This window comes from Pteronotus mesoamericanus, unplaced genomic scaffold, assembly GCF_021234165.1.
Source record: "Pteronotus mesoamericanus isolate MK-2021 breed Mesoamerican mustached bat unplaced genomic scaffold, CSHL_Meso_final contig_46, whole genome shotgun sequence".
NCBI lineage: Eukaryota > Metazoa > Chordata > Mammalia > Chiroptera > Mormoopidae > Pteronotus > Pteronotus mesoamericanus.
In genome coordinates, this window is record NW_026555170.1 from 10,365,069 (window position 1) to 10,389,182 (window position 24,114).

At 39.8% G+C, this 24,114-nt stretch overlaps 1 protein-coding gene across 5 annotated transcripts in view; it reads left to right on the forward strand.

Moving 5' to 3' along the window:
• The window catches only part of NPAS3 (neuronal PAS domain protein 3), an 853,586-nt gene that overhangs the window by 595,578 nt on the left and 233,894 nt on the right, over positions 1–24,114 (forward strand). For all 5 annotated transcript variants that reach the window (XM_054577926.1, XM_054577927.1, XM_054577928.1 and 2 more), the window contains one exon: positions 23,610–23,699. In XM_054577926.1, coding sequence (XP_054433901.1) covers positions 23,610–23,699 — 90 coding nt within the window. The remainder of the gene's footprint in view (positions 1–23,609; positions 23,700–24,114) is intronic.

Sequence of the window (24,114 nt, forward strand, 5' to 3'; positions counted from 1 at the left end):
GTGTCCACTGCCTTGTGTGTGTGTGTGTGTGTGTGTGTGTGTGTGTATTTGGAATCTTCCCTAAGTTCCTTGTTCTAAATTCCTATGTGGTGATTAAATCTCTTCCTTTCTAGGAACCTAGCGCATTTGTTTGTCTTCCTGAAAATAAACAAGTAAATGAAAGGTGCCTGGGGTTTTCACCAGGAGCACACAGTTTGTGCTTTTAAAGACCATGGATGACCCAGTGTGAGCTCTGTAACTGGCTCTAGGCAGGGCCCTTATGGGTGTGGTGGAATGGTGGTCCTTTGCTGTGTCTGCTGCCTTGGGGTGGAGCCACCTTAGCTCTAGGAAGCTCCTCCTTCCAGGAAAGGTACTGTGTCTTCTTTAGAGTCAGAAAGCTTGCCACAAGATCAACATATTAGCAAGGACTAGATAGAACTCACTCTTATTTGCAGAGGATTAAATCAAAGATTTTAAGAAGATCTAAAAGTCAGAGCAAAACATTCTTCCTGTATGCTCTGTCTTTATGGATAGAGATGCCATTTAAGCCTTTTTAATATGACACGCAAAGCCAAATGTAGTATTTGCTCAGATTCTATAAAGGGAAGTGTGTGTGTGTGTGTGTGTGTGTAGTCATGAAAATTAGCACTTACACATTTACTCAAAGAAATCTGGATGGGGACCTCAGAGTGATTTTGAAATCTCTCTTTTCACTGTCATTCTAATGCAGTATCCTTAGGGCTATACCTTTCTAGATGAGCTCAACATTATTTGACTGAAGACTAGTATGAAGTTTAGTATTATAAGAAGCGGTAAAGAGGACACTTGGGTGTGACTGCTTTAGAAGAGGCACAGAGCAGACACAAATCTGGCAAACCTTTCGGTTGAAAAACTTCTGTAACAACCTGTAGAGCAGAATGATATGGAGTGCGCCTGTCTAGTTCATCACTGTCTTAGGTACCTAGTGCCTAGGTCAGTTAAGCAATGTAATAGTGCTTAATAAATACTTAGTGAATTAATCAACTAATATGTCCACCGGAACATTAATAGATTTGTATTGTATTTCCCTATATATATAATCACCCTTAACATTTAAAAGGGTACACTTTGCCATTATTGAAAGGTCCTTGGAACCCACTTAAATGTTTGTACTTATTATTAGTTATATTAAAAACATGCTATCTCTTATTCACAAAAAGCTGCTTATTTAGGATATACAGTTTGGGGTTATTTTTGTCTCAGCGTTTATAGGTTTGCATTGATCTACCCACTCTCCTGCCCTGTCCCCATGTGACTGAGAATATATCTTTACAGCTAATTGTCAGGGTTAGGAAGGCTCTCCTTGGCCACAGAACAGAGTGATGCTGCTTACCTGAGGCCTCAGGTTCCTGACCTTGGCCTCATGATGCAAAGCCGTGGGCTAACGCCCACCAGTGCTCATAAGAGTTCAGAGTTGGACCAGAGGTGAGCAGGGCTGTGTTCCCCTTCAGCCCCCTGCTCTTGTCCCGATAGTGGAACTTTAAAATACACATAGAGATTTGGTTTATAAATATGTAAAGTGGCTATAATGATATATCTCTGCTGAGGCTATAATGATACTAAATTCCTATTTTAATTTTTAAAAATCTCCAATGCTAGGCCCAACATAACTACCATTATTATGTATTAAAAACTTTTATTTAAAATGTTATTAAAATATCTTTATTTTCCATATGGAATAGGGTAATAATCATAAACAGTAGAGGAATAAGAGTCATAATTTACAAGAGTGTGGACTGCTTGATTGTATTTTTCCCAATAAAATGCAGAAATACTGAAATATTATCATGATTTGTGTTATAACACTGGAGTCACAACTAATACTGAGGAATGTTTCCTCAACTTGACGCATGGGCTTAAGCTATATAGCTCCCATCAGCACTAAAAGGGAGACTCAAGGCTGAGCACCAAGGATAAACTGAGATTATAATGCAAGCTTTGGATGTTGTCCATTTCAAAACTGGTTCTCATTGTCATTTTATGTGCTGTTTTTTGCTTTTGGGGTTGCTGCTGTTATACTTTTAAAATTCTACTTTCAGATGTGGTTAAAGATAGCATTTTGTAATAAGTAAAAGATATAGCCATTTTTTCCCTATTTTTGCCAATAAAATGATACAGTAGATTAGAATTATAACTGAAAAACAGAGCCAAAGGTTTGGCTCAGATATTGGGTATGTGTTACTCACACAATATCTAGAAAATTCAGTTACCCTTCTATTTGAAAAAGAAATTGGTGTTCGTTTTCCTGCCTGTCTATCCAATTACCAGTCTATTTTTTTTCCTGAGCTATTTTCATACATCAGTGGTACAGCTATATTATGAAAAACAACGAAAGCCCTAGAACTATTTCATGTGGTAATAATGAGCATGAATTGGAAATTAATATATATGACAGGAATAGTGAGTAAATATGATGGTGCATATCTTCCTTCCCCTTCTACATAGACAGTGTGTCTGTACCCTGGAAGGAACATTTAACCTTCTGTGGCTAAAATAAATGAAAGTTATTTCTCCTGCGTGCTTAAGATCAATAAGTGAGTAGATTTTTGCCTACTTTAATACTTCTGTTCTTTGTTTAATCATTTGTGTGTTTAACTGATGGCAGCTGCCCTAATTTAAGATACCAACCAATTCACTTTTGAGGATAAAAATTAAACAAATCAGCGTTTCTCTTTGACATGATCAAACAGACGCTCCCAGGGTATATTGTTGTAAATAGTAAAGTGGTAAACAGAGGTATCAACACAGGCATAAACTTTTAATTTGCCCGTGAAGAACTTAGCTAGTTCATAGATTAATGAACATTGATTGGAATCATAGTTTCTTTACATTAAAACCAAAGCCTCTTTGGATATTAAATCTATATACCAATAAGATCATGGTCTGGATTTTAAAGTTTTACTTTGAGAGAGCCATCATGGGTGATGATGATGATGTAGTCGAGAGTGGATAAGCATGAAGGAAGACCCAATCCTGACCACATCTTAGGAGCGCTATACTTCTCTGGAATAAATTCACTAACTCTTCAGCCAATTATACCCAATCTCCAGGACTCCACTGTTAAGCCACTGGTGCCCAGAAAGTAAGGCACCACTTGACATTGGGCAAGAAGAGTAGTGATCCCATGAGTGACTCAGGACACCCATGCCCAGGGGAGCACTTGGGAGAGGTGCCACCAGAGACCAGGGAGAATTGGAGGTATGAGGGCTTAATCACTGATAAACTTGAGGGTCTGAGTTTGCAGCTGGGGTCTTGAGCTAGCCAGTTAGCCTCAGTCAGGTAGTTAACTTAGCTTTTAACTATTAACTAAGTTTTAACCTTTCTTGCTCATTGACCTAACTCCAAGCTTTGGTGGCATGGGCCATAAGCCTGTGCAGACCAATTTTCAGGTGAATACCAGAAAATGGGTTTCTTTTTGCTGTTTTAGACAATCAAAAAATAAATTATTAGGTATTTATGTAGTGTCCTGGGTGGTAACTGGTTGTCCTCATCCCATTCAGTTCTTTCTTAAGGATCCTAGATATTAGGCCCAAGGGAAGCTTGTCAGCCTCAAGGTCTGGAAGGCTCTGATAGTTAAAGGCCACACACGCATAACAACACCAGAAAACAAATAATATAAAACCAAAGGATCTCTAGAATACCACTTTGTTCAGAGGTACATGACTAGAGTCAGCTGCTTCTCCCTGCACTGCTTGCTCTGCTCTGCCGTTAACCCACGAACACCCAAAGAGAAACACGATAAAGCTCCAAAATCTCTGTATTCGGTCTTTTATAAATCTCTTTGGAACAGAAGAGTAACTACTTCCTTCAACATTTTTTGGCTCTTACAGTAGTCAGTCTTGGACAGCTGTCAACAGGAAACTCCAAATCATCTAGTATTAAAATCTCCTATCACAGGGACTTGTCACTTAAACCTTGACATAGGACCTGTGAGAATTATCTTTATTCTTATTATTAGAAAGCACTGACAAGTATTTGGAAAACATAGAGAAACCTGGGAGAGTGGGATGCCATTTCTCCTAAATATCGCCTCTCGTTACTTGCTTACTGAGAGGTTTGTATAAAATAAAATTTTTTTTTCCTTTTAGTAACTTGGTGAACATCAGTTGTAAAATCATTCCCCTATAATGACATCTTAAGATAATTTAGCTCTACTGTCCATAATTGTGAGAAATTATATTTTTTATTATGAAACTCATTGGGCCTTACCCACCCCAATATTCTGTCATTGATAAAGCTGTCATCAGTTCACACAAGGTGAGAGACTTTCTGTGACAAAGCATTTGTGATTTTATCTTTCTTTTATTTGATCCTAAGTTGTTTACTATTTTTCTTATGCAGGCAACCTCTCATGCATCATCTAGCTGACTCTTACTCTTTGTGGATCCCCCAATGGGTGTGGGGGAGTGGGAGGGGAGGAGGGGGTGAGAGGTGGGCGAGGGACAGATTGTGTGGCCCCTGGCTTCCTCCTGCAGATGCCCAGCCCAGCTCTGTGAGTTGGCTGACCCAGCTGGAAACAGAGGTTCCAGCCCTGCCGCCCTGTGGGATCCACTTTTCACTGAAGGAAGATATTCTGGAGACATAGCTGGGGGTGTGGAGGGCAGGGATTGAGGGCAGGATTTTTTTGATCACCACAGAAATTGGAGAGAGATGAACCTGAACTCTTGCAAGGGAGGTGATGTGGTCTCCAAGAAAGCAATTAAGTAGACAGGAGTGTGGGAATTAGGGATCAAAACTGTGAGGAGAGAACAGGTTGAGTGGCCTTAGACAGTTATATTTAACCTCAGTGCCTCATTTTCCTTATGTCAAGGAAAGGCGGTGTTAGGATTAATTTTGCGGGGTGCTTTGAGATCCACCACTGAGAGACTAGTGCATGCTATAGCAGGAAGTTTTGTGTTGCTATTATTCTTGTTTCTAGAAAAATAAAATGAGCTTTGTAATTTGTTATCAGTCCCCCAAACCCTCATGTCTCATAGTAAGAAAGAAGTAAAAGTAATCTGTTGGCTGTATCAGCCAGGTGTTCACATACACTTCATTCAAACCTCGCCTCAGCCTTTTCTCTGAGCAGAAACACTGTGTGCTTCTGTTATCAACATTCTCTGTGGGCCTGAGTTTCCAATAATTTTATTCTAACCTTACTGTTATTTCTTAATATTACACGGTGTTGATAATGTCTTGGGGTTTGCCTTTGGATGTTTGTTTTTGAGGATGTTCTTCGTGCTCTATCATAATACTTCCCATAGTAGTTAGTTCCCCTTAACTTCTCAGAATCCCCCAAATTTGAACCTAGGACAGAAAAAGTCTGCTGTTTCTGAGTCTTGCCTTCATTGCAGCCTCTCTCTGCTCTCACCCCTTTCCAGTTTCTTTCCCACTTTTAGGCAGAACAAAAATTTCCAAGGTTTGCATATTTGCCTATGAATACCCAACTCAGCTGTGTTCCCATCCTTTGTGTCAATAGGAAAATTCCCTTGTTCTATGTTTAGCTTGAATAATTACCAAACTGTTTGTAATTAGAATGTGAGGATGTGACCTCACAACAATTTTTTCATTTCCTTTCTCTGTATTTAAGACATTTCAGAAACTGAAAATACCAAATCTGTCCCTTTTTTTTTTTTGATGCTTATCAGTAATAGAAACATTGCAAAACAATCAGCCCAATACCTATGCTTTGGTCATTTATTGCCTTCTCTGAAGATAAATTGACTGTACTCAACTCTCTTCAGCATTTTTCTTCACCTAGATATTATTGCCTTGTGCAGCCACCCCAAGGTGACTGTTATCACTTAATTAAATCCTTGCACGCTGGGAAGAAAAAACAACATTGTTCCTTCATAACCCCGAGGAGCCTATTTTTAAGCCACTAAGCCTTTTCCCTGTTTTATTAACTTATTCCTGGCTACAACAAGACATACTTTTGTTGATGAGCAAAAGGTTGTATTAGCTTTTTATTTTCTGGGTAAACTTATATATTCTCTGGGAAGAGTGGAAAAAATAGAATGGACATTACAAAAGAAAGGGAAAAAATGGAGTCTCTTCAACCTCCCTGATTCTAGTAAAGGTCTCTGTAAACACCAAGCTGGAAACTAGAAGCAGGGGGATTTGGGAAAGGGAATGAGAAAATAAAATGTAAACATAAAATGGGAACAAGACTAAAAGTAAAATGACATGTGTGTCTGCAGGGGAAGCGTGCAGGGTAGAGGCCAGCCCTTGCGAGCTATGAAAACCAGGATAGAGGTAACAGTGGTTTTTCTTTCTTTTCTTTCCTTTTCTTCTTCTTTCTTTTTTTGAAGAAGGGTGATCTATTGGCACTTCTTTTTGTTGCTGCCTAGAGTAGCATCTTTTTATTAATCTCTTGTTTAATGTGTTTCTTTTTTTTTTCTAGTCAGGTTTCCTTCTTTGCTATGTGGTATTAGGCTTCCATGATCAACCAGTTCTATGTACTCAGTTGTGTTTCATTCAGCATATCAAAAAATACTGTTGGAGGATGTTTAGAAGTATGTGTATGTGCATGATTGTGCATGAGTGTGCACATGTGTAGGGATGACTGTGTGCATGTGTCCCACATTAGCAATAGGGACACACACTTGCAACCAGCATTTCTAAGTACAGCACTTGATATCAGAAAGTTCACTTGCTGTGAAGGGAGTTATTTGTTCATGCACAGTAAATTATGTACCTTTTAGTTTGTTTCTAGTCCATTAAATCATGGGCCAGAAAATGGGTTTGTCACTTCTAAAATTTGGACCCAAGCAAGCATATGTGTTTATTCATGATGCTAAATCATTTTACCACATGCTGTGTTCACCAACAGAGTAAATGCTGCTTAAAGCTGCAATATTGGCAAGAGCAGTTGATGCTGTAACAGGCTGGGGTTGGACGGAGAACTGGTTCTTAAATAGTTGGATAATTAAGATATCTGAACCATCATTGATCATTGCCCACAGGTTACACATGTCTCAGTGTCACATGCAGAGCATGTGATTGTGAGCACATACGGCAGAGACTCTCGGTCGCTCAGTGTCCCTCCCTCTAAAATGAGGAAAGCACAAACCCCTCCAGAATGGTGTGAGAATGAGCCCACAATACTGGTGAACACTGCTTTAAGGGCCCTCTCTGCAAACACCAGGACGTTTTTCTTGCTTGGTGCATAAGCCGCTCCGATGCCTACTTGGAGTGACTGAGAGTCTTCCTGAGCTGCTTCTTGGATTCGGGTCAGATCTGCAGTAGTTTCCATCTTGCCAGTCAAATGAATGCCTGGGGAGATGTGTATATCTGCCCACTCGCTGAAGTGAATTGGCTTAGCTTTTTTTCCTCTGCAGATTAATTTCTTTTCCGTTATAATAGCATTGTAAATATCTGACTGAGGTGGGTTGGAGCCCGTCGCAGACAGTGCCCTTTGTAGCAGCCACTCATTTGACTTTCACCCTGAACTGTGCTTGTCTGAAGAGTGCACTTGGTGTCATGACGAAGTTAATACAAAGGTATATATGTATTTGGCTTCAAATTCCAGTTTCGTTGTCTGGAAACTCTTCACTGCCTCTTCTTGACAGCCTTAGAATACAATATAGAATCACAGAGTGAGGGGTCACTTAGTGTGCGTGCGCGTGTGCACACATGCATGTATGCCTGTCTCTCTGCCTCTCTAAGTCCAGGCAGCGCCATTCGTAAGCCGCCCTTCTCAGCCCTGTGTCCTGGACTTCCAGCATGTCAAATCAGGAGGCAACCCGCTTTTCCTCGGGCACCCATTTTCGTTCTTAGTATCCTTCACTGTCCGTAAGCCTTTCCTTTCCCACCCAGACTCTGCACGTTGCATTTGCCCGTCATGGGACAGAAAGATGGGTTGCCAGCCTCTGTAAGGAAACTTGCATGTTTTCTCTTCACCCCCGGGGCTCCTTGAGGCTGAATAATCCAGTCCATTTAACCATTCCTTAAAAGTCTTATGTTTCAATTATCTAATCATTTTCTTCAGCTCCCTTTGAACCCTCTATAAATTCTTCTTTCAGTAAAGCAGCAAACCCCATAACTGAATTCATTTCAGACCTAAATAATGCTGAACATGAAGGAAAATTAACTTAGAATTCTAAAACTCAATGTCGATGTCACCTATTTATAGGCATTTAACTTAAAATTATTGAGTTGATCTGTTGCCCCATGGGAAAAAAAGAGCTAGGTGATACCGCGCGCGCGTACACACACACACACACACACACACACGCACGCACGCACGCACGCACACACAGAGTGAGAGGGAGGCACCGGCCCTGTGCAGAGCCATAGAGCAGGAGACAGTCCTTACGGGGCCCTGACCTCTGCCTGCTGAGCACAAGGCAGCCTCGGAGCCTCTCACATTCCTCAGAGTGCAGGAGCTATTTGAAGGTAAACAGAAAGGGACTCGGGCAAAATCATCAAGTGGATGAAAGACTTCAGGGTCAGGCCTTCTCTCTTCTCTTTACGCACACCCCCAGATGTGCCCTCGTGTCCCCACACTAATGAACGAGCAGGCAGTGCTGTGTATGTATAGGAAGGGGTTACTGAAACACAGCACGCGGCTGATGAAGGTAGAACCTCAGGAAGTATTGCTTCCCTCCTTCCTTCATCTCTTCCTGCACACTCACTCCTCCAGTTCTTATGTGGACAAAAACAGAGTTTGTGGAAGCTCGGAGATGCTTCCTCTCTAGCCCATGACCACTTTCACCTGCTTCCCATTACTCTCGAAGAGGGAGCAGTGGAAAAAAATACAGAATCAGTATAAAACTATTTCAATATTAGTATACTTAATAGAAAGTTGCTGATAAAATTATGTTACTGTTACTATCTTCACTGCTTCAGTACCTGGAACTTTGTCCATTCTTCCTTCAAACTCTTAAATATTTTTATATCAGTCAGTTACATGTTAGCCTGAATGAGTATTCAAACACAGCTGATTTTTTCTGAGATTGTTAGATGTCTAATTCCAATATCTTTTAGGCATACAGGAATTGCTTCTTTATAGCCTTGCCACAGTATTTTCTACTGCATGTATATTATTTGTATTAAAAAGAAGAGTTGCCCAGAAATCAACCTATGTAGAACATTGCACACATGGATTTGGATTTACCCAGTGGTTTATGACCTAGCAAGGTATGGTTTAAGCATGCCTTAAGCAGACTGTCAAGTCCTGCCACAATCTCTTGGTTGGCAGATGTCACAATCAAAGCAGACAGCAACCCTCTCTTGCGCCACCTCTGCTCTGGACACCACCTGAGCATGGCCTCTCTGCCCCCTACCCCAGGGAACTCAGACCTGCCAGGAAGCAAGTGGTAGCAGTTCGATACCAAACAAGTTAATCTCCACAGAGTCAGTGTATAGTAGACCAGGCTACATTTGAGTTTCTTTTCTACCCCTACTCAGTTTCCTCATCTCAAACAAGGATGTGCTAGTATATACATTAGAGTTAGGAAGTAAGGATTGAACTGGGCAATTTAAAGTCCTTCTCCTGGAGCCCAAAACAGAGACTGCATTAATAACTGTTATATGTCACTAATAAGCATGGTATATAATGTTATACACACACGTATCTCCTAGAATAGTTCTCATTTTCAAATGACTATACTTATAAAGTTCAAATCATTTTTATCTTGTTTTTATGTTTTTCTTTATTTCTCATCTTCTTAACATCACTGTCATGCCCAGTACCCCACCCCGTATTTCCGTACGGTGTCTCTGATAACGTTCATACTTTCTCAAGGTAAATGAGTAATCTTTTTTGTCATTTACAAATAGTCTGTTCCCAAGTTGTTGTTGTTTTTTTAAGTTTTAAAGAGGAATGTTTATGACCAGGATAAATCTTATTTCAACAATAACTATTAAGTTCTTTTCTTGCTTGTTCCATTAGTTCATATCTAACTTTAGTTTTACTGCCCTTAGTAGATTATCCCACTTCCTCAAGGAGTATGAGATATTTTTCCTCTCTATGGTCAGGTAAAGCACACCCTTATTAGCAAGTATTCTTTCTAAATCAACATCTCAAGTCAAATAATAACCAATGGTGGTGCAATTTATTAAATACCTACTATGTGGTAGCACTTTTACATGCATTAACTCTAATCATTTCAACAACTCTGTTGAGTAGAATAAATAATGTATAGATATAATTCTTTATGTTTTCATGAGAAAACAATGAAGTTGCAAATTCAAAATTCTAGCTCAGGTTTATTTGAGTTCAAAGCTTGTATGTTCTTTTTCTTAGCATCACACTGTCTCTTAAAGACTTAAAAAGTGTTCTCATTTCCAAGCTAGACACGGAACTTGTCTAGCTCTGGCCACATAGGCTCTTTAGTTTCACTGAAAGAGTTCAGGAGATAAGACCATAGTTATCCTATCTTCTCTACCATAGACCCAAATCTTAAAGTCCCTCTGAATCTGACCAGGGACTCTCTGACAGTCTTGCCTCTCATGTTAATGACAACTAGAGGGTGGAACTAAGAGAGGCCCCTCCATAGTGCCTGACCTTCGAACCACGAACTATGGCCTCTGGCAGGATAGCCCCTTTGCTCAGTGTTTCTCAAGAACAGAATCAAGTCCCAGCCTGGTGGAAGCTATAGGATGTGTTCCTTAGCAATAATGAATCTCAAGGTACACTGGTCCCAGAAGTAGTCCACCTGCCTGATGCATCTGTTCTTCTTTCTTCAACCCTCCTCGTTTGGGGGTTCCTATAAAGCCCTCTGACTCTAGAAGTCCCCTTTCCCATACCTCTTCACAAAGCCAGGAATCTATTCCTGTAGCTCAGACATTCCTGCTCCCTTTCTGTGGTTCGCCTGGGAATTGGATGATCCCAGCTTCCTTTCTTCCTGGAAATACTGCAGGAGGAGTTGTGAAAGGTCAGTTCTCTCCCCACCACCCCAGCTGCTGTGCCACAGTCACCGTGTCAGCTGACCTGTGCAAAAAGTGGTGGGAAGGCTGCTGGCCTTTCCGCCCGTGTCCTCCAGCACTCAGGTGCTGCTGCTTGCCATCTCTCCATACCTGAGTATTTAAGCCCATATATTCTGTTGTGTAATTCATTCAAATTTCCCAATATGTCACGAGGGGCATTAGTAATGTGTTTTTTCTCTGAGAAGTTGCTGGGTAAATGCTCAGCCCACCATTCTCTGTATGGGTCCCTGTAAGCCAAAAGATTTCAGTTTGGAGAAGCAAGCATAAATGGTTTGCAGTGGAACCCATGGATTTTACTCGTTGTAGTAAGCCTTTTGGGACATGGATTTTTATTCTGTTTAAAAGAAAGGCTTTATGTCACACCATGCTACTGAAGATTTTAATTGTGGTAACATAGTTCAGTGTATTAAGGGAGCCCAATGAATGGAAGAATTGCTTCTTTCAAATAGGTGAAGGAATGAGTTTCTTCTATTTATTCTGCTGCAGTGAGTTACTTATACCTTGCTGAGATTTTGGAAAAGAGCTGGGTTCACCACATTATAGAATATCAATAATGATGTTGGTCTTTCACCATTACATTGCCTTGGTCTCACTAGCTCCAGTGGAATTAAAGGTGTTGATAAACTGTGAGACCTGTGCAAACACATGCTACCTTACATCTGCCTAGTAGGTCATACCTGTCTGCCTTTAGGCCATGTCTGTGTGCTTTTTAGGAAGTGGAAAAATAGTATTGGCTATACACTTTCCTTGAAAGGTGCCTGTCATGGCAGGAAAGAACCAGGAAACAGATAAAAATCCGGGGCAGAAGAACCGCAAATGTCTTAAGCAAGTGCCATGACTTATAATGAGAACAGAAGGAACATAAAGAAAATGATAAAGGCTTAAGGTTGTGTTTGTAAAACCCTTAATATATTTTTTATTTGCTTTGGGATAAAAGTCTTCCATTAGGGCTCAGAGGCCAATTCAAGTCTTTAGGGGCTCAGTCCTTAAGGGGAACTTTCTCTCTAGCCTGTGAAGCATTTAAGTAGAAATTAAAGTAGGTCATCCTATTACTAAGGAGAAGACCCGAAGCAAGATAATAAAACAAATCTTACTTGTTGGAAAAGGTCAAGGCTAGAATGAACAAATCTCATTGGAGGCAAAAAGAATCTATCCTCACTATTCAACCACACAAAGTTCACACTGGCCTGCACAGATTTGGAGCCCTTCTTAGGGTTCAGATTTTGTCAGTAATCATTACACATCTGTGAGTCAGATGTATAAACATAATCTGCAGTTGTTTTACCGCCCGGGGTAGCTTTTGCATGCAAACGTATTCAGAACAGGATTGCTGGAAGCGTGGCCTGGGAACCACAGTACACACATACCACACCATCTCCACGACCATCAGCCCCTCTTCCATTAAATGCGGGAATGCAGAATGCAAACCAAAAGGTAAAAGGAAAAGAGAAAAAAAGGGAAGAGGAAAGAATAAAACAGGACTGGAATGAGGATCTAGAAGTGGGATAGAAGCTATTGATCCCAAATGTGTGCACTGTTTTCAAGGTGATCCCAGGTGACATTATGCTTCCTCACTTGTTTTAGGCTACCTTCATTTGTGGGGCAATTGGTGTTTACCTAGACTCTAAGTTATGACTAAGAAAGAGTTATAATGGGGATTCATCTTTCTTAAAAATATCAGGGACCTCATCAAAATATTAATTCTGCAAATTTATGTCACAGTGTGTGTGGTAGATACAGAGGAAAAATGTCTTCAGTGTGAAGTTGGTCATCTCATAGTCTTGGGATTCTAGGCACCTGCGAAAAATACCATTCTAGTAATGTAAATAAGTAATAGTTCACACGATGAGCTCTTAAAAGAAACCAGGCAGATGGCCAAGTGGAAAATCAGACTTGGAATTTAATCAATATGCTTGCCCTTTCATACCACTGTTGTTGGCAATTTGGATGCCTTTGACATAGAAGGTTGAGAAAGACGAAGTGGGAGGTGACAGTTATGGCCGAAGGCATTATAGGGCTATATGGCTGAGGCCACCGTAAATCCTGTAGACTAAACAGAATTTTAATAAGTCAGTAGTCATTGAGAGGTGGGCTGTTATTTATCAAACACATTGAATGGTGGAATATTTCCATTTCCAAATTATTTTTGTTCTAACATATCTTTAGCTATTTAAGTCAAAGAGTGGGCAAATGGATCATCGTGTACATTAGAATTAGACTGAGACTACTGATTCAAGGCTTCTAATGAATGAATTATCAATATGGCCAACTGCAAATTTCTTTTAGAATTACTGTGAATTGTCACATCAGTGGCAATTCTGAATAGAATAGATTCAGAATAGATATGCAAAAACTAGATTATTGTTACAGGGAATCCCTTGTAGGATGGATAATGTTAGGTTATTGTATGTCAGTAAACCACATGATGCTAGGTCACTGAAAACATTTTATCTGGTGATTCCTCAAGTGTGGTAGGTGATCCAGCCTGTAAAGCTAACGGAGGTAGGTGGTGTTCCAAGACAACCTGTGCCAAATAACCCAAGACAAAATGTAGAGTAAGTTAGACCTGCCTAGCAGGCAAATGCCACGTGCTGCTTAGCAAAAAGCAGACTTTCAAGGTCGGCCATTCTTTGGCACATATCTGGGATGTCAGCTACCAGCCTCTGACTTCACTAAAGCATCCAGGAAAGGGAAATATCCATGTGATGGTAGCATGGTACTCCAGGACAAGAGGGAAAGGAAAGGTTATGTCTGGGAAAAATGGAGATGGTAAGCCCAGAAGTTTCCACAGGTAGATACATTCTCTGTCTTCTTTAAATTACCTTATCTAGTTTTAGACAAAGCCTGAAGTCACTTTAGACTTTATCTTTGCATTTCTGTTATACTTCTCCATAGACAACTTCAGTTCCATGATTCCTATCAAATCTCACTAAGAGCCTGGATAAAGCATCTTTTGATCCAGGAAATTAAAATAAAATAGCCAGGTGCTCCTCAGTGATGGCAGTGAATTCTCTTCCAGTCAGCGTAGCCATTGAAGTAGATCAGAAAGAGGAAGGAAACTCCAGTCTCATTTTTCATATTAAAAAAACATTCACTTTACTAAGTCAATAAAAAATACCAGAATTCAATTTTCTTCTTTACTAATGTCTTTATCCCACAAAATTACCCACACCTCATACCCAGCCCAGTTATTTCATTCTGTTCCCGAGTTGGACCGCAGCAGAAGCCAGGATATACAGCCAAGTACAACTGCTTTTATTGCATAAATTTAGACTATCATTTAATGCACACCTAGCAAATTTGATCCTAGCAAATTTCACATGGGGAAGTGCTCTACTTTTGAAGGATAGCATCCAGAGATTACCTGAAGATCTCTTATGACATGAGTTGCTGTGCAAGTATCTTATCAAACAATAAAAACCCGCAGTCTCTTTGGCTTTGTGTGTGTCAAACATGGCCCGTGGGGATGAAAGCAGAGGCATTTCCTTGGAGACTGTAATAGGATGAGAACTCAGTGGGTGGACAAGCAATGGATGCTGGTCCTTCCCACTAACACTCAGTGGCCAACTGTGAAATGAAAGTAAAAGGTCAGCAAAGCATCCGAGAGCCATAGCAAGTGGTAAACCAAGTCATTTATCCCAAGATCATTCAGGACCAGTTTCCTAATTCCATCAGAATAATTGATTTTTACATAAATGTGTAAGTCTGCTCTGTATGGAGCTAAGGCAATGAATCAGTGTAGTCTCTAAGCATTTGTAATGCACAGAAAACCAATATAAAAATTTCAATATTGTAAATGTAGATCCAGAAGAGGTGCAATTACTTGAAAAAAGGTGGGGCAGGGGGTGGAATACAGGAAAGAGAGGGTGGGAAAATGGAGACAAATGATTTCGAACAATAAATAAATTTAAAAAAATAATAAAATGAGTAACCAGGGAAAAAAATCCTCAGCATTGTCCATTTCTGGAAGTAAATCGCACTCTCTGTTATCAGTCCATCGTATTTACAGCTTTAAGTAAAAATTAATTATTAATTGTATAAGGGATGTATAAAGAGCAAAGAATCTAGTTACAATGATATTCTGAAATTAGCATTGAAGGTTTTCATGGCCCAAGCATTTTCCCCAACCAGAATTTCTAAGCTACCACAATACTCTGGTAAGCTTGGGCTACCGTTAACAAAATACCATGTGCTGGGTGGCTTAAACAACAGAAATTTATTTGTTCATAATTCTGGAGGCTAGAAAGTCAAGCTCAAGGTGACAGAATGGCAGGATTCTGGTGGGACTCTGTTCCTGGCTCGCTGACAGAAGCCATCGTGCTACGTGCTCTCATGGGCATGCTCTCTCTTTCTCTTCTTCTCAGGCCACCAGTCCTGTCAGATGAGGATTCCCCCCATCTGACCTCATTTAACCTTAATTACTTCCCAAAAGCCTGGTCCCCAAATGTAGCCACATTAGAGGTTAGGGCTTCAACACATGAATTTTGGGGAAACATAATTCAGTCCATGGCCACTGTATTTGTGACAATCAAGTTCCTTTCAGTATAAATGTTTTTAATAACTTTTCCCTAGAGATACCAATAATTGTCTCCTGAAATGAAACTCATGAATATACCAGATTAATATCTGAGGTCTCTAAATGATCTTTTAATATACTAAATTCATTACCCAATCCTTTAATCATCATTACTACCCCTGCCACAAATTCCTTACCTACAAGTATGCATGTACAAAGCTTTTATTATTTTCTCTTCAAGAGGCTATTTTTAAACTCACTACCTGCCCAGTAAACAGTTAAGTTCAAGTCATAATCAGCCATAGCAGAAACAGCAATACAGTTCTACCTTGCATCCTCAAGAATGTATTGTCAAATAAACATGACTGTAAATGTCTGTGAAGCCAATCTTATTTTCCCATTGACTTCTATGTAAGACAGTGTCTACTGTACCAGAGAGGGAAAGAGGAAACCCTAGGTGTAAATGAAGAGCTTTGGGACAGGAAGTGGGGTCTGTGTGCTGGCCAGCCGTGGCCTGCTCGAGGGTGGGCTCCAGTCTCATCTTCACAGTTGCCTGTTGGGAGGCAGGGTTCTCCTACCAACTTTGTCTTAATCATGGGCCTTCTTTGCTTCTAGGCTTTGGTACGTTCCTTGAAGACATGAGAATTACCTTGAGGTCTAGCTATCTCTTGACTGTATATTTTTACCAATTCCAAAAAGGTAAATGTGAGGGGATGGATGTGGTAATTAACTAGATGGGGTAATCTTTTCACAATATGAACATATACATATAGCACATCATCACAATGTGTACTTTAAATATTTTTGTCAGGTATGGCTCAATGAAACTAAAAAAAAATTTTCATCGATCTATGACTTTCCAACCTAAAGAAAACGTATTCAAGGTACGAAGCTCAGTGATATCAGACAGCAGCCCCCGACATGTATTGAGGGTATCCTAAGCTGGAAACTGCCTTCGCCCTGCGGATTTTTGTTTTATGAATTTAATTGCCAACTTCACTCATTTTCTTAGTCTCAGATCCCACAGAGGAATTTTCTTTAAGAAAGCAGCTGGTGAGTTAGGTCCTCTTCAGCTTGTGAAACCTCAGCTGGCAAAGGCGTGGTGCACAATAAGAACTCAGCAGGTGGTTTCTGAGTGCATCACACCTAAACAGTAGCAGCGTGAGAATTGCTTACGTGGGAGGAAATGCCGGAGGGAGCACAGATTTCAAGTAGCTATGATGGACTTTGGAACAACTAAAAGGCCCAGCAGGTAGTCCCAGCAGCAGGTAGAAAGGAGGACCCTTCTTTCTTCGATCTGCCACTTACTGATATGTGACACTAGACAATGTACTTAGTTCCTCTGACCTCAGTTTCCTTATCTGTAAAGTAGGATTAATATGCCTATCTCATATTTGGTCTGTAATTTGCCAAACAAATGTTAGTTTCCTTTCCCCCTCCTCTATGATAAATATTTGAGTGAACTGAGTATTGCTTAAGACATCCTAAAATATAATATGATGGCATATATGTATTATAGTATATATGATATATAATAGTACATTCGGTCTACATTGTATTACACATATGATGTAATATGACCATCCCTATTTTCTAGTATTCTGTGATCTACAGGATGTCCAAGAAATAATTATTGTCTATTCTTTTCTTTGCATTGTTCTGAATAATGCAAACTTGAAAGATACCTGGAATCCTGCATGGACCAAGCTCCATGTGTAGCCACAGCAAAGCAGTGACATTTTTAAGCCTTCCAGGACCAATGCAATGTACTGTCTGTAATGCTGGCATGGGAATTCCTTAACTTGAAAGAGAACCCTGAATTCAAAGGGAAAGATGCACAATAAGGAATTAGCTCCTAGGTTCTGAAGAGCCTATGTTTCACTAAATTATAGCACATGAACCAAAAGCAGGCATTTTAATGTTCCAATGAATATTTGTGCCTTAGAATAACTAGTGTGAATCCTCTCCCTGAGGCAAAGGGAGCTTGTCAGCAGTAACACATGGTCACTTATGCCTCCTGTGGGGTCCCAGTCCCCCAGGACAAGCCATAGAATATGTGGGGTTCTACATGCAACCCCTGGTGGCTCAGAGACTCAGACCTGTGTGATTCCACCAACGCCGTACCCCTCCTTATGCCACAGCCTGGTGTCCATTTGGTTCGATGTTTGGATCAAGAAATCTACATCCCTCAAGGCTGGATGTAAAGCTTGAACTAGCATCTCAGAGAAAAAAAAAGGTCAGCACTTTGATACACAGCTCCCACAAAATAGAATTTTAATGAGTAGAAGCAAAACCTGATCTCCTTGCTCAGAAAGCAGATGTCTTTAGTCTTTTCATGTTTTAACATTTCACTAGCTCAACATCTCTCTTTTTATTCTGGTATCTCTTCTCTAAGAACTGAAGAGAGGCTGCCTCTACCTCTCTGCACTGTTTTCTCTCCTAAGATGTCTGGCTCTATGTGTTTTAGGAAGCTCTTAGCAAAGGTGTTTTGAGGCATCACAGTGTATTTTTCTGGAATTCTCTTCTAGTGGGAAAAATAGTCCAATTCTGCCCAACTAATCTAATTTGGTATAGCGATTGGGAAACACGTAGCTTTTGGTATGTACAACTTGTGCTGTCCTTCATGGTATTGACTCACTGAGATGGGCTGAGGGGGCAGGTAAAAGAAGAGGCACAGAATACAGAAAGTTCTGGGAGATTCCTAAGAGTTAAACAAGAACCCGAACCTTTGATGTATGCTTTTATCCGCTCTGAGAAAATATACTCAACTTCGACTCCCATTTCTAAAAATAAGGTTTTTGTTTCTGCACAGTGCCTGATTGTTAAAACTCAGATTACAAAGACAAAATTTGGGAAACTTTCCTTCCCCATAAACAGATACATGTGGGCACTTCTGGGCACTGTCCCAGGCTCTCCTTGAAGTATCTGGGAGTCCACATGTGTGTGTGAACGGTATAGCATCACCTCCTGAGTGCAGTCCCGGGGCAATATGGCATTTTAATGAGCTCTATCAAAGTGTTATTGTATCCAGAGGCCAAAAAATTTAAGAAACATTTTCTTCTTTCTATCTCTTTTATCTGCTGCCAAAACAGAGTAGAAAGATAGATATTGGAGCCCTGTCCTCCGTCTCCAGGCCAGGCTGCTTTTGCGCGTGGCTTGTCCACACAGCCTCTGTTCCTGATGGCGGAGGTGTGGTTCAGGAGCAGCCTCGTTTATTCCCGGTGCTTACGCATTGCTCAGGTAGCAGAAACGGTTTTCTCATACAGCCTCTCCTTATTAGCAGCAAATCCATTTTAGCAGTTAGAAAATACTCACATCCAGTGGGCGGCCTGTATTGTGCTCACATTCACGTTCTGCTCTTGTCCTAACAGAATTGTGTCCCAACAGTGAAAAACCCTGGGTTTGGGGGAAAGTTGAGTGTGTCAGAGACTGTCCTCTATCATTGCATTTTCTCCGTAACCTAAGACTGAATTAGAAGAACATCACAGATGCACGGTGCATTGGACATGGAGCACATGCATGCATTTAAATCACGTATATCTTACTTTTTTACTGATGTAATTGTGAAATATGTTCTTTTTGCATTCATAATTAGGGGGTGGAACAGATGGTGAAGGCTTAGTTTAAAATAATCTGTCATTAAAATAACCTAGCCTACTGGTAATTCTTCACTCTAACTGGAGTTGGGTCATAGGAAAAGAGTTTGGGGTGATTTTTTTTTCCTCTTCTGCTTTGGAATATGGAAGAAAGAACCACTAGTTTCAGGGTAGTGATATATATGAGAGCTGCCTCTGGAAGGGCACCACAGTAAGATTTCACTCCGAAATTTGGCTGCAGTGGAATGTGCAGGAAAAAAGGAAGCAGAGACAAACTACTTTGACAAATATAAACCCATTTAGCACAATGCATTAAACATTAGTATACCTTCAATTATGAAGCTATAGTTAGTTTCATACCCTGCAAGGAAATAACCTCATCATTTGACAAATACTGTTAGAGGCACTCAGCTTTGGGGGTTAAAGAAACTCTGCCTTACCCTTTATATGTTGCACTTATGTCAGGGGATATAAATTATAATTACAGGCATTATTATTCAGAGATGTTGTAGCTTCTGACTTCTGTTTCCAAGCCTCACTCCTGCATGTGCACCTCATGGACTTACCGAGATGTGACAAAGGAAATCTCCTCTCAGCCCTATTGTGATGGCTTAGCACTGGTGTTAGTAAGTAATAAGAAAACTGTCTTGATAAATCAGCTACTTGCATGCCTTTAAAATGTCTGTTTTACTGTTTTCTCTAAGATTTTGTTCTCCATCTGCTTTGAGGAAAGCAGATAGATTTCAGCATGGCTTTATAATAAATCTTCTCAAGGAGGGACTAGCATTAACATTTGTGTAGGTTCTTTTTCATCTTAATCCAACCTTAGTTAATAATCAGAAAATTCTACATACTGAGTAAGAAGATGTAATTAACCCTTTGACCCTAGAATCTTAATTGGCGCCTGTCGAAAATAGTGGGCAGTTAAAAAAAAAAATTACAAACTAGCCTGCAGTGATTGAAACAGCTCAGTATAGAGTAGCTTTCTTGATTCGAGTTTTTAAAAAATGCACACAACTTTCAGATCAATCACATTTGGTTCCCAAAGCTAACTGACTGAATGTTTCTTTCCTCCTTCCACCTTTTAAAATTCAGACACCAGCATCAAACCAATACTGATGCTACTCTTAAAACTTTTCTAAGCAGCAAAATACAGCTGACTTTAGACAGGGATCACCCTGAATCAGAAGGTAATGGCTATGTTAAGAGCGGTCTTGCCAATCCCATTCTAGACCTGGTTTTATATCGTATTCTTTATTTGCAAGGTATGTAACCGGAGTTATTTCACACTATAGATGTAATTGACTGAAATGACAGATAAACATAAAAGTGAAAATGTAGCTAACCAGTTTTGTTTATTTTTGACAACAAACAACTAATCTGACTAGTTGGATTTTCCGCCCCCCACAAAATTAGCTGTTATTTTTAATTGAATTGACTGGTTGCTTTGTGTCATGTAGACAGAGACTCATTTTAATCTCACCAGGAAATTGGAACACGTGTTGAAGCCTCTGCTTTTGCCAAGGAAAACTGGCCAGTCCTTAGATCGCCGCTGCTTAATAGCATCAGATGTTTAGCCTCCAGGTATTCCTTTCCCCTGCTATGGTGTCCAGACCTCCTCTAGTATTTTAGTAAATACAGGAGATATTAACCTAATGTTAAGAATTCATAATACCTTTTAGTGAGAAAGTAAAGAGTGTATGTTGATGGCAAATGAATAGCGCTCAATGTCCTGGAAGACTATAAAAGAATCCAGTCTAACTCTAATCTTCCAAATGTCAGAAGATATTCCAGACTATGTTAGACATCTGTGGCATCAGAATCTGCAAATAATCTAATAGCTCCAGAAGCAGACCTCTTGGAGAAAATAATTGCGATCCCTCTCAGTCATTTTAGCATGTGTGATATAAGGGAAAGAGCGTTGGGTTTGGAGGTAGAAGGGGATTTACTAAGCCTTGGCTGAGCAGCTGTTAGGTGCTCACTAAAGTTGAATATGACCTTGCCCCACTGTCAGAAATTCAGTCTTCTTGGAAATTGAATAAAGCAACCAGGGCCATACAATGTCATCAATACTTAAACGATACTAATGGCGTGCATCATATTTAATTAACCCTGGCTCTGCCACTAGTTAGCTGTATGACCTTGTCCAGCCCCTTAGCCTCTTTGTGCCTCAATTTCCTCACCTGTGATATGAGGATTTAAACTACAGATTATCTCTCTGCCTGCTCTCAATCAGCTTTTCCATTGTCACTTGTTCCCATAGACATTCTCTTGTGATCACCCTCTGTGTATCCTTCTAAACTGACAGTAGCATTTTAAGATTTGAGAAGATGGCTCACACAGCTCTGAGTGATTGTATGCCAGACCATGACTATAAGGTTGAATGAAAAGCCTAACCAGGTCCTTTTCTCCATGGGGAAGGTCAGAAGGGGGAGAGTAATAATCCTCATGCGTCATCCTCAGGAGACATCTTATTTGAGGTGAGGACCTGTTAATGAGATCCTTTCCAACTTGTGCAAAAGCAACTTCTCTCCCTTTCGCACTGGTTTAAATAAAGTTCCACTGTACCATACTCTAAGCCTGAAAGGTTGGACCTCAGCTCAGGGTGGGGGAGAGGGTTGGCAATTTTGTCAAAGCTAAGGAGCCCAGCTGTTCCCTTTGGCAGTATTTTGCTCCCTGTCCCAATGCTGGTTCCAGGCGGGGTATTATTGAGCAAAGGTGGCCAGGTGACCTATTGTGGAAGTGACCTATGAACACCCTTGTCCTCCCATTTCCCTCCTACTACTACTAAGAGGATTCTATCATTTGAACAAATCATTCAAATATAAGTAACTAATTTCAAAAAGAAATAGGCTGCCTCTTAATACAAATATTTTAACTCCAGAAATGCTGTACAACTTATTTTTTCATTAATATACACATACCAATTAGAGAATCTTTATTTTCAGTGGAAGACAGCATATTTATTGAGCCTGTTGGCTTTCCAGCCTCAACTTTGCCACTTGCTGGGACAGGCACGTTGCCTAACTTTGCTAAGCCTCAATATCCCAGTATGCAAAATGTAGATGATAATGTAATTACTACAAGTGGTACTTGTGAAAATTAAAAGAGACAATACATGCAAACTTCCAAGCACATATACATAATAAATATAAGCTATTATTATTGTACTATCTTAGCCAAATGCTTGTTTGTCATGTAACTTGCTTTTATGTAGAACAATTCAATGTGACTTTTGAATTGCTTTTAGGACCCACTAAATTAGAGAAGGCGGTTGGGTGCTACCCGCAGCTTATGACCAGGAGGGCTATAAAAAAAGATCAGGAAGCATGGAATTTGAATTTCATAAACACGTATAAGTATATATACACACACACGTATTCCAGTATGCATAGATACATATATACATAAATACATATATAGCTCTCTCCCCAATAGTTCAGTATTTTAGGAGACTGAAATTATTGCCGAGATTTGAGGTAGTTTATTTTTCTAATTAAATTTTACATGCTGCTTCTACATTTTAATATTTAAGAATTATGTCATTAATTCAGTGTTGCTACTCATCTTGTTCCCATTTTGAGTTTCCCGTACTTCCAAATCCACAGCCTCTGTAAATACCACTAATCTTTAAAACTTCTTTTCCCATGCAAGTATTATTTGTAAAATCGGCCTGGTTAAAAATAAATTTAAAAAACAAAACAAAACAAAAAAAATGAGGGTGATGGTACATATAAGGTGCACTTGGATTACAAGAGTTTGAAACAAATGTATTCTCAGTGTGAGTGGTGCATCGCAGTTGGAGTTCATGATGATTTACACCATTTATCAAACTGAAAATGCAACAACCCTCCATTTCAAAAGTGAACTAAGGTTTCAAGAGTTACAAGTGATGTGTAACATCCTTTTTTTTTCCTTCTTTCGTTGCCATTACAGGAGTCATAATAGAAAGTAGAACTATCACAATAAAACTGTAATACAGAGTTTTACAAAAATGGATCACAGTTTGTATGGTCTCAGCCTATATAAACATTCACCCACAATGTATTGACTTTTCCTGTTTGTTCTAACATGTTAGGCACTTGACGTAGTGAGGACATAATCCTTTAATAATTAGCAAATTATTGATGTCCGTAGCAGCTCAAGTGGTGATTTTACTTTCTCTTCCTATAGGAACATTTTTTTTCTCTCACTTCATTACAATTTCCCTTCCTGTTCAGCTATTAAATGGAGAGTCTTGCTGATTTAATCTCAGTAACTACTGAATCCCAAAAAATAAAGGCAACATCTCATAAAATCAGCATGACCTGATTTTGTACATGAGTGTAATATATCTTGATCAGAACGACAGGGATGTAAGAAAATTGTTGAAATAAAGGAAAACTCGTCATCTTAACCCAGACCTTTTATTTGTTCACACAATGCTAAAAGATCTTAATGATTTTTTGTTAAACACAAAGGAAAGAAGTGCTCTTTAATTTGATATGTATTGTTTTACATCAGATTCCTTACTAACTATATCTCCATCATATATGTTTATTAATATATTTATATTTTTTTTTCTGCAGTCCCTGGACGGCTTTGTATTTGCACTAAATCAAGAAGGAAAATTTTTGTACATTTCCGAAACAGTCTCCATCTACCTAGGCCTCTCACAAGTAAGTAAAACTATTTAGATTCTTGGTGGCCATCGTGAAGGCTCCTTGGGCCTCATGCTTTTCCTTCCTTAGTGGATATTCTGTTTAGCACAAATTACCAAAGTTATTCTTCGATGACTCTACCTGACTGTTCTCCCAAAGTCAGTGGTAAAGTGGTATGTCAGTTTGGAACGTTCAGAATAAACTTGCGCTCAAAAACTTTAGTCCCCTGCCTCGGCGCCTCCCCCCAACTCAAGGATCATTATTAATTTATTGAGAACAAATGAAAGTTTCTTCCCTTGGTTGTTTTGAACTTTAAAACCTCTGTGCCCGGCAGGAGAGGGACACACGGGTAGCGCTTCCCTTGTGTCCTATTACTGGATGTTTATGGAGTACCCTGCACTATCCTGGGAGCTGACACAATGACAGGGAGTCA